Here is a 15,838-nt window from a genome sequence, read left to right on the forward strand (position 1 = left end):
TCCTAAACAATTCCCCCGCGTTCAATTTTGATCGCAGAATTACGCCAACTTAATGCATAATTAAAAAAGTTATAGATGATAGACATGGCATATTTTGGCTTTTACTAAATTGCTCGCCCAAAAAGTTCACGTGACTTTGGTTTTTTGGTTTTGCAGCCGTATTGACCATTGTTAATGATCTGGCCCGGCGCGCGCTACTTCGTAGCACTTGCCATCGGGCCACATTTCGAGAAGAAAGCGGCGCGCGCTACTTCGAAGAAATTATTTAGACGAGTAACATCCGTCAACAGCCGTACAAAACAGTTTTACATAGACCCTAATCCCAACCCTAACCTTAACCATAACACACCACAATACACCGATCTAGATCACCTTTCATGCCTAATATAAAGGGCCTTTTCACAAGAATTTTCTTAAAATTTGGGCGAGCGATTTAGTCGCTCCTACTTGCTCTATCCAGAGCCCTTGCGCTTGCAGTAGCGCGCGCCCGCCTCACGGCGGACTTGTGAAACAAGCGCGCCCGCAGTGGCGCAAAAGCACATGGTTAGGTGAAGCTCCTACTAAATCGCTTGTGAAAAGGCCCTTTAGGCATGAAAGTGATCTAGATCGCGATCGGTGTATTTTTGGACGCTGATTCCGAATCACCCCCCATGACGTAGGGTTAAAATGCTTCCCTGGAGAGTTATGGGCAAAAAACCGTTTTGGTCACGTGACAGGCTGGTAAAACGTGAATTCCATTATTTAGGGCTCGGCTTAGGGTTAGGGTTGTGGTTAAAATTTATATGGATAGCTTCGGGGTTATGGTTTCACCTAACCATGTGCTTTCGCGCCACTGCGGGCGCACTTGTTTCACAAGTCAAGGCGGGCGCGCTACTGCAAGCGCAAGGGCTCTGGATAAAGCAAGTTATGGTTAGTATAGGGTTAGGGTTGGGATTAGGATTTATGTAAAACCGTTTTGGGCGAGCGATTCAGTAAGAGCCCGATTTAGTAGGAGCGACATATTTTATACGTATCAAATTGGATGTGCGTTTGGCGGAGATTTGACATACGTTGCAGTACTTGCATGCCACTTTTCGCGCGCGAAGCGCGCGCCGCCGAAGCGGAGATATAACCTGCGCCATATTTGTTTGAAAAACCGTGGTTTTGCATTTACTTCAAGACTGTTGACGGGTTCAACTCAGCGCGCGTCTTAAAAGGTTATTATCCATTATCTAAAACCTAATTGGAGGACTTCGACGCGCCGCACAAACTATAGCAATCCAAAAAATCGATTTTTGGAAGTAAAGATCAATTTTTAACGACCATGCATGTGGCATATTTACAAATCGGTCCTTTCTTGTTCACTGTTGGTGAAATTTTTAACTTTCTTGTGATATAAGGTAGGCCAAAAGCAACGTTTCATACGTTGGGTTTCATACCACCACCGCGTTTCATATTTGAGACCTGAAACTTTGCAGATGGTATGTTGTAACTACTCATTCGAGGATTCCGTCACCAAAATTCGAAAACTCGAATATTATATTTCAGACCACGCCCATATAATATTAAACCACTGCACCGGCTAGATCTTCTCGGCTGGACTTGGAGAACGTTCCTGCTTATATATCGCCTCTCTTCCAATGTGTTTAATTTTACTCCAATTTTGATCCTACACATTTTCTTAACAAATAACTCGAATACCGAGCAACCAAACAGAACAAAGTGGAAATGAAAAAGTTGATGCTGTGGAGGTACCAAATTTTAAAATGAGATTAAAGATGTCTTTGTTTTCCAGCATTAATAACTACCATGGGTGGGGAAATATTCTACTCGTAGTCGTACCTTCTTTGATACATATAGATACGACTTTTCAACGTAAAAGAAGTTGGACTTGGAGGAAACGGTACCAACTGCGAAACAGTGATCACCCAAGGAACTCAATTCTTTCTCCTAGCATTTGTCGCGGGAGCAGGAGGACTAGGAAGAATTGCATCTCCGATCATCAGGAAGAAGATAAGATTTAGAATTTTGTACACCTCACTTGCGGTGATTATTCTAGTCGGCTACATGATATTGATATTGCTGCTCATGTAATGGAATTGAAAACCTAATTGTTATTGTGGTCGTAAAATTAGTAGGGGAATTGGTATACGGGATAATCTCAATGGAAAAAAAATTACATCTGGCATAATGCAAGGTGCAGGTTTGATGGTTGATTCACGATGTCAATCCTTCGCATCTCGCCGATCTGCATACGTGGTTGCAAGAAGCATTATTTGATGCGCGCGCGACCCAGTAGTGCATCGCGCTACAAGTTTGATGGCAGGTGTAGCAGACACTGTTTTGGTTTCTTTTGCTTCACCGCAAAGAGCTATCATCACTGGCTTGGTACTGAGTGTTTTTCAAATCTTTGTAGCAAATTCTATGAGAGAGCAAGATCATCGGCAATAACCAAACTGGAAATATCGACGTCACGTGATGCCCATATATGGAGATATAGTAATAGATTATATGTAATAACATTGGACGCCCAATTTGAAACTTAAGGCAACCTTTCTATTTGCGATGGAAAAACAGTAAACTAAATTCCAAGATGTTAACAAAGTGAATCATTTAACATTTAAAATTAACTTTAAGGTAGTAAGCACGTGATCGAGACAGTTTTTCGCCGATATCTCGCCAGGGGAGTATTTTAACCCTATCCCATGTGGGGTGCTTCAGAATCAGCGTTCAAAGATACATCGACTCAAGTTGATTTCAACTTTCAGAAAAATCTAAAAATTCGAGTTTAAAGTGATTTACCACGCTCGCAGCAAAATTGTGCGAAGTAATTTTATTAACTAAATAGTATTTAATTTTTTGAATTTGTAACTTTGATACGTATTTTGTAAAACATTCTACATTATCATCATAAATTGTATAATATTAATATAAATTGCAAGCATCGTAAATCCAAGACCGATATCTTTCCTTCGATTTAATCATTAAATTCACAGTTCATCTTTTGCAAAGAAGAGCCCGATGAAATTGATTAAAGTTAAACAAATAATCAATAACATGAACTGATATGCTGTTGCTTCCGGTTCCGGTTCCAGTCGAAACGATATCGTCAAAATGGGGTCGTCAAAATAGTGGATGAGGTCGTCCAAATTTGACAATATCTTCTGTAAGTGCTCTAAGTCTTCGGTAACACATCCATAACAAGAGAAACAGCGCTGAATCATGATAAATGATGATTATGTTTCCAACTGTCTGCATCACGAGAGAAGCTATTTATTCTGCACTCAGTGCACTGTTCAACATTGTTACAAGTATCGACCTCAGAAGAAGCTCCAACGTATCATTTCTCTTAAAGTTGAGCTACACTAATTCTCCTTGCATCTGTTCATCATCATCCTGATAAAGTCTGATCTGGTCAGTCGGCCCTCTCCCCGTCTGTCTCCTCGTTTCATGAGATCGTCCAGACCCTCCTCTGATACAGGGTGGGCCAGGCTAAGCATCACCTGCCTCAAAACGTCCTGAAAATAACGGCAAATCAGACTCAACATTACTTGCCTCAAAACGTCCTGAAAATAACGGCAAATCAGACTCAACATCACTTGCCTCAAAACGTCCTGAAAATAACGGTAAATCAGACTCAGCATCACTTCCCTCAAAACGTCCTGAAAATAACGGCAAATCAGACTCAGCATCACTTGCCTCAAAACGTCCTGAAAATAACGGCAAATCAGACTCAGCATCACTTGCCTCAAAACGTCCTGAAAATAACGGTAAATCAGACACCATCACTTGCCTCAAAACGTCCTGAAAATAACGGCAAATCAGACTCAGCATCACTTGCCTCAAAACGTCCTGAAAATAACGGTAAATCAGACTCAGCATCACTTGCCTCAAAACGTCCTGAAAATAACGGTAAATCAGACTCAGCATCACTTCCCTCAAAACGTCCTGAAAATAACGGTAAATCAGACTCAGCATCACTTGCCTCAAAACGTCCTGAAAATAACGGGAAATCAGACTCAGCATCACTTGCCTCAAAACGTCCTGAAAATAACGGCAAATCAAAACTAGTTACTGTTTTGTGTTTTGTAGTATTAATATTATACGGTCAATGTTATTAATATTATAAGATAAGATATTGTAAGATATAGAAAGACATAGAATGTGGTTATGCAATCATAAGCTATAAGTATAGAAAGAAAAAAAAGCTACACTCAAGGCTTTCACAAAGTTTCAGTTGAATCGTCCTAGATAAAATATAAAGACACCTTATATTAAGTTATTGAATGGTGACGAGTTATAAATAAAAGCGCATACCCTAGTGATAAAGCCACTATGGCCTTTGTCAAAGATGCGGAAGATATCTTCAAGTTGAGACTCTGGGGTAATAAGTGGATTCTGCTGAAGACTCATCATTCTGATAAACTCGCATATGTCAATGATACCGTCATTATTAATATCAACTTTGGATACCATTACCTGTGGAAGGATGATGTTGAAATTATGGTAAAATTATGGTAAAATTATGGTGAAATAATAGATTATGGTGAAATAATAAAGCGACTTCCATTCAAATTGCTATACTTGTACTTTTGTTGTTTTACGAATAAAAGTTCAGATCTAAAGTGCTACCTCTACTTCTTCGGGGCTTGGTTTCAGACCAATGCTGTCTAATACGTCTGGAAGTTCGTCAACTGTGATGATACCTATATAAATAGATAAAATAAGCTTAGGTTAAATGAATTAAGCCTAAAACTGAACGTAGCAATTTGCAATAGGTTGCAACCTGGATGTGATCATCAAAAATTGTATTGTTTTATAAGCATTATTCTGTGCTTTTCGGTGAAAGTGCATTATATCGAATATCGATACTATCAACTTATTTGTTACTGGGCGGCGTTCATCCTGTCATTCCGCCGAATCTCTATTCGGTTGTTTATGAACATGATAACCTGGGGTCCCCAGATAACTTATTTGTGGTATTTGTGGTATTTGTGGTATTTGTGGTATTTGTGGTATTTGTGGTATTTGTGGTATTTGTGGTATTTGTGGTATAGTATGAATATCTATCAGTATCTGTTTAACATCCCGCCAGCTTACCATCTCCATTTTGATCGAAGTCTTTGAATGCTTGTTCGTACTCCTGGATCTCGTGCCAATCCAGACTGACGGGTATTGGCAACGGTCTCTCTCCATTGTTATCTGAAATTAATCACAATCAATAAATCAAGTAAGGTTAAAGATATTGGGTTCCGTCTAGACGACCAGAGGCAAATACGCGGATCAGAATTAACTAGATCTCTGTGAGCCATTGTGGACATGGTTAGCATGGTCACAGATCACGATTATTATACTAATTTGATACTGGGATTAGTGTCATCTTCCATAATCATGAAACCAACGACAAACCACAGGATCTGGTAGTGGTAAACATTTCAGATAGAAATACCGTTTCTATGACCAAGATTAAAAGCTCTGCTTGATAAAAGTAATTGTATCAAGTAAAACCGGATTAAACTGCATTAAATTCAAACGGAGCAAACTTACAAATTTTAAGCCTCACAAGAGATTTATAAAGTCCGCGAGTTTCGCACAAATGATACCGACATTCAGAATAATTTCTGGGTGATCGACTGCATGATAAGCCCATTTATATTTATCAGAAATAAAAGAAGCAAACGGAATGGTATAATTTTGTGAATACGCAAGGTTCACACATTGGATCCATTTATTAGGCTAAGATCAGGAGACCCGTGTACCAGGGGTGTAGGAATGATTTTCTTCATGGGGGAGGGGGGGGGGGGGGGCAATTCTAAATTTTTTGGAGCTTCGCGCCACAGCCTGGATTTGTTGGCGGACATGCAACAGATCACGATTATTATACTAATTTGAGACTGGGATTAGTGTCATCTTCCATAATCATGAAACCAACTTCAAAACACAGGATCTGGTAGTGGTAAACATTTCAAATAAAAAATACCGTTTCTTTGACCAAGATTAAAAGCTCTGCTTGATAAAAGTAATTGTATCAAGTAAAACCGGATTAAACTGCATTAAATTCAAACGGAGCAAACTTACAAATTTTTAGCCTCACAAGAGATTTATAAAGTCCGCGAGTTTTTCACAGCCTGGATTTGTTGGCGGACATGCAACAGATCACGATTATTATACTAATATGAGACTGGGATTAGTCCTGTCATCTTAAACCATATAACTAATAACGTAAATCATGAAACCAACGACAAACCACAAGATTTGCAGTAGTGGTAAACATTTCAGATAAAAATACCGTTTCTATGGGCAAATTCTAAATTTGTTTGGCGCTTCACGCCAAAGCCTGCATTTCAAAAAAATGTTCAGTTCTCCGCGACAAATAGCGCATTTTCTTTTAAATCTGAAGACCAAATTCGCGTATTTTCTTCAAATCTACGGTCCAAATATCACGTTTTCTATAAGTAAAGTATATGAAACCAACCATGTCCACAACCTTCCGAATGTAGGTGCGGACTTCGAAAACAAAAATATTTTCGGCTCATAATGATCAGGATAGCATGAAACATGAAAAAAAGTAATTTCCAGGAAAACTTTGAAAAATTTTGACTGAGAAAATTTTCGGTCCGAGTCATTCTCGATACTGGATACGTACCTCTGAAGGCAGAGCTCCCGCTTCCGAGCTCGTATTGCGAAGGGGAGGCCTGCCTTCCGAGATTGCCCCCTGCCCCCCCCCCCCCGCTTCCAACACCCCTGCCGTGTACCGATTAGAGCTTTAAGCTATATAAAGTAATGAATATCCAATAATAATATCAATTATGTATAGCTGGGAATCCTGATAGCGTCCATGTAATAATCTGTACATATAATACCATGTGTATTTCTATAGTATTTTATTATACACCTATGTCCAATTTCCGTTAAATTTTGAGTATCCATTTGACACCTTTGAGTTTGGGGCTTATGTACGGTTTCATTAAAACAGAAAACTGTTGATATTAAAACTTTATTTTTACACAGATTAATTAAAACTTAGCAAAAATGTAAATAAATACGTATATTTCTTTAGAAAATGCGCTCGTATTGGAAGAAAATCTGACAGGGTCAAACTTCTACTTTAATCTTTTAATCGGTTTTTAAAAAACTTTTACGTTTTTCTTTAATTCATTTTTAAGAAATGAACTACGGTCTGTTAAGCATTTTTAAGTGACTTTTGACAAATTTAACGCAGAAAAGATTCCAATAAACAAAAACTCAAAAAATAAAACTAAACAACAATTACGTACACTTTCCTTCTCTTCGTTCAATTCGTAAATTCAAAAGAGACTTTTTGAGAATGATCTCTGGAATTTTCTGAGGTTTCGTCTTTCTTTTTTTTTTCAAAAGGAGCATGATGCAAAATCCCCAGTGATAAATACGCCACTATTACATGAAATCCGGCAGAAGCTAACTGTATCAAACTGAAGTAGGGGATATCATAAACAATTACAAAATGTTTCGTTATTTAAGGTAGACTCCAAATTGGTTCCACTAATTTCAGAGATCGAACCTAATACAATAATGCTAACTGGTTTAAATGGATGCGGACGCGGAAGTACCATAAATGATACCGTATCAAGTCTACCAAACTTGTACTTAATTACATATAATTGTAAATTGAAGATATTAAAAAAATAATTATCTCTCCCGTCTAACCCTAACTCACGTGATTCCTCACAATATCTCTCCCTTCACTTGGTCTAACCAAAACAGCCCAGTTATTAATCCTCCCAATATACCCAAATTGTTCCTCTCCATTTGACCATCATTTCTTGGAATACAACTTAATCCAGTTCATAACTTAATGCCCTCACTCAATAACTTAATCGTTCGCATTGTCGTTATGCTATCACTGAGGGAGAGGGAGGGGTTTCCCAATTATTACACTAGTGTCATCTTAACACATGTGTGCAAAGATGGGGGGGGGGGGGGGGGGGGTTGGATGGGGGTTCCATACTAGTTTGATCCTCTTTTAATCCATAACCCATAATAAGGGGGGGGGGGGGGGGTTTAATGACCCATACTAAAAGATAGGCGGGGGGCATACTAAAAGATAAGCTTGACAACACAGGGACTCAAGAAACCAACACTCGCTTACGTAGGCGTACAAATCAATACCCTTAGCGGCGAATTAACGTTAAGCTGTTATGTATATCTATTATATAGTTATGTAATGATTTGAATAGGCATCAAGACCCCACAGATATGGGCAATTTGTTGTAATTACGCAAAATAGCAGCTGTAGTCTTTAACGAAGACGACGGTGTCACTCTTAAAACATCAAAGGTAGAGTGGCTTATCAAAGCACAGTTAGTATCATGCAATAAACTATAAATATAAATAGATCATTTATAGTCAGCTGTATTCTATAACTAAACTACTACAAATTCATTGAATAATTTTCTACAAAGGTAGGGTAAAATTCTGGGTTTACGATTGAGAACCTCCGGTTCGTTGTACAGGGTACTAACAGTTACGACTTTGGAAGAGAGTCCGGCGCCGCTTAGCAGTTTCGAATTAGAGTCGTCATTATTGGTCAAAACTATCAAACAACCATATGTTAATGACGCTTTACCGCTTCTAATTGATACTCAATTAGTCACTTCCAGCGACAAAAAAAAAGTATCAACCTAACACAAGATGTTTGTGACACGGGCAGATTTACCATCAAGTTCTTAGGAAATTGTTTTCTATTAGGATGTAGGGTGTCTGTTGGAGAGGCTATGTACGGGCTAACGACGAGCTATCAAAATTAACATGATTTAACAAAATTAACAAAATTAACAAAATTAACAAAATTAAACAAAATTTAACAAAATTTAACAAAATTAACAATTAATTTATAGGATCATAGTCAGTCAGTCTGTCTGCAGCTGATTATGTCTCAAGACTGAAAATAAGGCTTACTCTGACCTTTTAGTGAAGATAAGGCTTACTCTTACCTTTTGTCTTTTTGGCTTCTACATACTCCTGGAAGTTTGGCTGATCCCGAAGTTTCGAAAATGCGCCTTTGAGGTTATCCAGAACTGAAAAAAGAGATTAGATATCAATTTCACTCCAATATTCAGTAAACAGTTCTTAGACGCTACTAAAAAGTAGCAAATTTATAAATGAGAACACAAGTCAGGCTAAGAAATGGGTGCTATATTGGCTATATTGGCTGCAGAATACCGGCGTATACTAGCCAGTAGCCACCTTATCAGCTGGTGTTCACACAATTTATGATATATACGATAATACAGACGATTGAGATTATTCACGGTTAAAACTCTGGGTTTTGTTCTCAGACAGGTATTTATTCTCTCTATTTTTCTAGTCTCAGCACATAAGCACCCGATTGAAATCTCAAGTTGCGAAAAAATAGGTACAATGGTCCGTCTACAACGATTAATAACAGTTTGAATATTGAAATAGTTATGCGTTGCTTCAAGGAAAGTTCACTTTACACAAAGAGGTGAAAATAAATTATAAACCACCTACCGGGACAAAATAACACTTTTTGTGATCTCAGAGCAATAATTATACTTATAGTGCACAGTTCAACCTTATAAGTCAGCAGCAAACATTAAACAGAGAACAACAGAGAGCTGCATGAAACAGGGGGAAATCATTGAAATGACGCTGTTGATAAAAACCGGATATGCACCTGTCATGATGTGCATTTACAACTAATACATATCACTATCATGGTTATTGGTTATCACGAAGTGAGCTGCCCGACTAACAAAGAATGGACAATGCTAATAGTCCGCTAATCGTCCGCTGATAGTCCTCTAATAATAGGCTGATGTAGAGCCCATAATTATCGTTGCTCGATTGTCGATAAGCTGGTCTGACCTAATAGTTTAAATTAGAGTAAACAGATGAATTGTCAAACCCTGGAGGCCAAATCAAATAATTGTTGAGTGTATGTCAGGTGGGCGTGGTATCTGCAGTATGTTTGATGTAATTGGTAGTGTAGTTTTGATTTTTATGGACAAAAGATGACTGGAAGAAAGCGTTCACTTTCAGGCAGCGGTTTCAGCAATTTAAGAGGTTCAGGTAAGCAAAGATGGGGTGCTCATTGTCCCGATGAGAAGTTTCGAGTTAATTAACACAAAGCAGCGAAGTCAGCGATCAGCAGTTTCATTTCATAGCATTCTTCTTAGGAAATACAGCTTAAAGAAAATAATTTTTAAATCGTTCCGTGTCTCATACGTAGGGTACAATAATTTTAATTATTTTTCTCCAACATAGTAATGGTCCCCGCCAGTATCCAGATATATAAATCTATCAGACCAGAGACTATATCCAGACCTGAATGGGGAGGTTACACGACAAAACAAATATGGTTGCATCTATCAGACACAGAGACACAAGTCTGGCATAATTCTAATATCTACTCACACTGAGCCCTTTTAGATCCCTTAATACGATGAAGCGCTCTAGCCCGTCTTTTAGAACCGGCGCTTAAATCCTTCAAGAACATGTTGCAGCTCTCAACAATGAACGACCACCCACGTGCAAATCAGAAGCATATCGTCGAGAGCGATGTCACATTGACGGAGCCCAGCAGAGCCCAGCAGAACCCAGCATCAGTGATAAGGAGACAATTTAACAAGGCGGATTAAAGCAAGTGCGATCACGATTATATAGGAGACGACGTCGACTTTTGTAATTTCAGGTTTAGATCTGGAAACTTACTATAAGGTTAAAAGACAGAGGAAGCGGCGAAAGTGTCTGTTAGGAGCAGGCCCGTGCCATCATAATAAGTAAGTGAAGTACTTAAATTTCTACATGATCTGCCTAAAAGTAGGATTTCTCTTCGGATTCGATCTCGGTAAGGATAATAGTTAGTCTAACATAAAATTTAAAACATTTTGTCCGAAATCTGTCGAATACAGAAACTAAGCTTCGTTTGTATACAAGCACCAAACAGGAAAGACGAGGAGCGTGCAGGCTCTCCCCACTGCGAGGAGTTTTTGAGTGGGATGTTGGGATGAAACTGGCTTTGACGCTGACGTATAGTGAAATTAAATATTCAGTACTGACCAGGACCTCGATCTTGTTTTTCTTAATTAGTCTTGGGGAAAATTTAGCAGGAGAATGATCATGGCTGACGACGAAATGTCAGGTACTGCAGTCTTCAAAAGCGGCCGACTCGACATCTAGTGCAGTGGTGTTCAAATTAAAAATGATTGAATATTGATCACATACATATTTATTATTTATATATGTATGATATGTATGTGATCAATATTCTGTTATCTGTATACAGACAACATGTTACAACAGAAGATGCAAGGGCAGGTGTCTTCAAACGTACGCTGGTAGTTTATTGAGGAATAATAAATTTTAATTTTAAAGCTGTAAACTGCGTTGGCCTTCGTGTAGTGGGACTGGTAGTAGTGGTAGAGGAAAATTCTTTACTGAGTTCCGTGAAGCTGGTAGAATTAGGATCCGTATTTGAGAGTTAATTGTTGATTTTGGTTATCAAACGATGTTGATATCTCAGCAAAAGATTTCTTACTACCTTACTTCATAGACAATTTTAAAATTTGGCTGGACACCAGGACACAATAAACTGTTTAGAATTTGTTTGGATATTTTGTAAATTTTGATAGTTTTGATAATGTTTCATGACCGATAAAAATCAACTTAATAACACCAGAATGTGTGTGTGTGTGTCTGATCGTTCGTGTGTAATTTCCGAACGGTTATACAAAGAAAATGGTAAGAGTTACGGGACTGGTTTTTTCGGTATAGTGTCGACAAAACTCTGCGCCAATGAGAGTGCTCGACTGCCGGACTGCAGTTAAGCAGGAGCATCAAATTGGCGGGCAAACGCGAACGAAAACCAATAATCATATAGTATAATTATATACAGCTTTATCACGTGTTTAATTACGCGTGATTTATTACGCGTGATTTATTATTGATTATGTGTAAAACTTGTAACAATTTTTGACATATCCAATATGTATAGCTGGTGACGGTTGCATGAAAACCACAATTCACAATACGGATACCATGCGCTAATAGTAATGTGCTAATATGCTAATGTAAGGCCTTCAATTGAATGAAGTTGCTGCAAGGGTTGCAAGGGTTTCAGACCATATATCGGTGCTACACTTACTACTTACTAGTGCTACTTGGGTTTGACACCAGATCTGCGAACATCTCTCTTCGGCTTTTGCGTCGCTCCTTCTGCTTCTCCATCGCTATTTCTGCAGACTTTTTAGCAGCTGTAGGGTACGAGCTAGGTTTAGGTCGACATTAAGAAATGAACCCCTCTACTTCGACCTCTGAGATTCCTTCTACAATTAATACAAAAATGAAAAACGTCTCACTCCAACCATACCAAGGTCTCAGTATATAATTTGCTTACCCGCCGTTATACTGTCTGACACGCTAACGCCGATTAAGGCCGACCAGCAATGACTCGGTAACCTTTATTCCCCCTTAGTTTTTGAATGTGTAAATTTGTCCGACAACTGTATAGTCTATACTTATACAATAAACATTGGACAGTAGACACATATGATGTATAAATATCACAGTTGCATTGGTAGTGCCTGTTCGCGAGATCAATCCGTTTTCATAAACCATATTTTGCACATTTAAGACATCTGCACGGAATTTGTGTCGCCGCAAGTTGTGATAAAGTTTTATCAAAATGAGTTTCCATGTGGCTCAAATTTTTACTACGTTTCGCCAGTATCTCTGCTAGTATAGTTTAGTATAGGGTGCTACTGAATATTACTGAATATTACTGGACTAAATTAACTTCACTTTAACTCAGTTCCAACTAACCAAAGCAAAAATAGTAAACCAGAATGGCTTATAACAAACTAATAAATTAATAATAATAGATAATATTCGCTCCCAACCATGAAACACGGCAAAAAATGGCTGGTTATTTGTTATAACAATTTCTGAGTAGCATAATTCTGAAAGTATGAATATCATTGCTAGAGCCATCGGTGTTGATTTCTGTAAAACATCAAATTCGACGCACCAATTCACCAAAGTTCATAAACCAAAAAATTCGCGTTGCTGTATTAATAGCGGCGTTTATTCATCCCGTCGAGATTAAAATGCATAACTCGTTTCCGAAATTAATATCCATTGTTAATTTAACAATTAAGCCAAGCAAGATCATACTTCTAGCGCATTTTCCGTCTTTTCTTTCATTAATAATTAACGATTAATAAAATTATCAGGTCACAAACCTGGCGGCGAACCTTTCAGGAACCAAACGATCTGACCATCATACAGATCATCAAGTAATGCTTGAAAAGCACCGTGGGAAATTAGAGTAGATTTAGGAACCAATTAATACAGATTACCAAGTACTCAGGTTCTGAGTATGTAAAACGAGCAAATGTAGTACAGAATACTGCAGGAAACCCTCTTCTTAGAAGAATTGTCTTTCCAACAGTCAGACGATCCAGATGATAGTCAATTATAACCTAGGTCGTTCCTTTATAGTACGAAAATACTCTCGAACGGAGGGCCTTATGCGATTCGTTTAAGTTTTAAAACTATAGATAAATAGTTGTTGTATATCATAGGACTGCCTGTCCTCTTCAGGGATGTTATGGCCTTGTCCATTTCTAAGTCAATCAAATGCTATCCGGATCACATCACCAATTATAAGTCACTGATTGGGTGACACGATCTGATCTCTCTGGAGGTCGGATCAGTTTGGTTCAATTTGGATCAGTATAAAAATGTATACCATAAAATTCGCGGCACTCTTTAATATTGACAAAATACGCTTGCGATGAATTTGATGCTTATCAGTATGCGAAAAATATCAAAATTTTCACCATGTGGTGGCGCTTTATTGTAGTTAGTTAAGTTAGTTACTTAGTTAGTCAGCTACTCACCTCTTGCAGTATCTGAAGGCTCAATCAGGGAGCTGAGCCATGGAAACTTGGACATTGACATTCATTAATATTAAATATTCGAACCGAAAATGGTTTCAAGTCGAAGTAAACTAGAAAGTAAACCAGAAAATGTATAATTATAATATCATGAATAGCATATGAAATTGAAATGGAATGGTGCGGTTTATATACAGCCGCGGTTCTACCACCGAGGTCAGAATCTAAAAGCGGCCCTGGTTGTGATGACGCGGCTAACTAATAACTAATAACTAATAACTTTCATTTCCATGTCCATACGTACAGGGGTTTTATTAACTTAATGCACATTTAAATATCGAGAGGAGGATATTTGAACACGCATGGAAATTGCTATAATACGATAAATGAAACAAGCAGATAAGCTTGTAAGCAGCGTATATTATATTGATATTTTATTCTGTTGATATTTTTCAAGTCCAATGAGAGTTGTGGTGATCACGTCTAGGAGTAGATAGCCAACAAATTAGTGGTTTTCAGGGCTCACATCTAGATAACCAACAAATTAGTGGTTTTCAGGCCTAAGCTAACTGTCCTAACTATGGACCAGTCAGCGGAAAAGCTTCATTAGTAGTATTTCACTGATAGCTAATATATGTAGCAACTGTAATCTACAGAAGGCTTCACTGACGGGTCGGGTAAAACAGCTGTGCAGGCGAGTGTCCGGCCGTATTTCATGAGAATAGCAGTAGCCAGTTAGAGTAAGCCACAGCTTGGCGGTGTACGATTAAGTAGCTCCACCCTTCAAAACAGTTGCAATTAATAGTAACTAATAATAAGTACCTACCTTAACAGTAAGTAGTAACCCTAACATACATGTACCGGTACGAACCACTTTTAGATAAATCATATAGAAATTGAACAGTAAAGCAAGATGTGAAGATAATATTAAATTTAAAGTCATACTAGGTTGATTCAAAATTAAATTTCCCCAAATCACTCATATGATCGAGAGGGTGATATCAATACGTATCTGTAAAACAAAATTTGGAAAATAAATTGAAAAAGGATACGATAGTTAATTAATATACTTAGAGCAGCTGATTTAATAGTTTATCATCAAATAAATGCTGACCAGCACTGCAATGACAGCAGCAATTTTATAGATGATTCAGAAAATAATATAGATGACTTACCTGTAATCACAGATGTTTGTCGTTTCATTCTTCGGTTATTAATTAAACATTTCATTCTTCGGTTATTAAGTGAACGTTTCATCACCGATTACTGGATCAGACAATATTGTATAATCAATTAATAGTAATACTGATAATTGATAATACTGATTATTAATAATACTGTATACGCCTATACTATTACTCTATAGGCATCACGGTTTCATCAAACTGAATCAATTATCGAAAGCGATCACAGAATTAAAGGATTTCATGAACTCAGTAAGGGTCTGCCCACACTACGCCATGTGGCGACGGGCCACATGGCGTAGTATGGGCAGACGGCAGACCCTAATAGATAAGTAAAAGTAACGCTTAGCTGCGAAGGGAGCTCAGAACAAAAGTCAATGCTGTGGAGGATCACCCTTACAAGAGTTCGTGTCGTGGTGGTGTTACAATCGTTCTGAATATAAACTCTAAATTAAAGGTTTATCAGCATACTCCAGAGTCCCCACTTTGCCCATGTTTTAGGCACGTGATATTTTATGCATATAATAGGATATGCTGGTTGGATAAATGGTTAAGCAGGGATATTATTAGTAGTTAGCACAGTACTCAATATTAATGCAGTAATAGAGCTGAGTTTAAGCTTAAACTGCAAATATGTTCAATTGATGCAGTTCCCACCTTTGCTGGCTAGTTCTAAAATGCGCTAATATATAATTGCGCTAATTTATAATTGTATCGAAAATATTAAGCTATACTAGGAATCGAATAAAGAAGCTGATATCGTGAATCGACTAAATT

General features: G+C 37.9%; 1 protein-coding gene across 2 annotated transcripts; it reads right to left on the minus strand.

Moving 5' to 3' along the window:
- Positions 1-2,912: 2,912 nt before the first annotated feature.
- LOC134817258 (uncharacterized) lies at positions 2,913-12,212 on the minus strand. 2 transcript variants are annotated; one of them, XM_063826396.1, is made up of 6 exons: positions 12,132-12,212; positions 8,952-9,035; positions 5,080-5,181; positions 4,612-4,685; positions 4,297-4,458; positions 2,913-3,497 (listed from the first exon to the last, which is right to left on the minus strand). In XM_063826396.1, exons 1-6 carry the CDS (start codon positions 12,205-12,207, stop codon positions 3,345-3,347), a joined length of 651 nt encoding a protein of 216 aa, XP_063682466.1. In that variant the 5' UTR covers positions 12,208-12,212; the 3' UTR covers positions 2,913-3,344. The 2 variants fall into 2 exon arrangements, with proteins under 2 accessions (XP_063682466.1, XP_063682467.1); XM_063826397.1 differs by lacking the exons at positions 8,952-9,035; positions 12,132-12,212 and adding exons at positions 7,257-7,430; positions 7,676-7,751.
- Between the last annotated feature and the right edge of the window lie 3,626 nt (positions 12,213-15,838).

The sequence above is a fragment of the Bolinopsis microptera genome, chromosome 6, assembly GCF_026151205.1.
Source record: "Bolinopsis microptera isolate Bmic1 chromosome 6, MBARI_Bmic_1.0, whole genome shotgun sequence".
Lineage (NCBI taxonomy): Eukaryota > Metazoa > Ctenophora > Tentaculata > Lobata > Bolinopsidae > Bolinopsis > Bolinopsis microptera.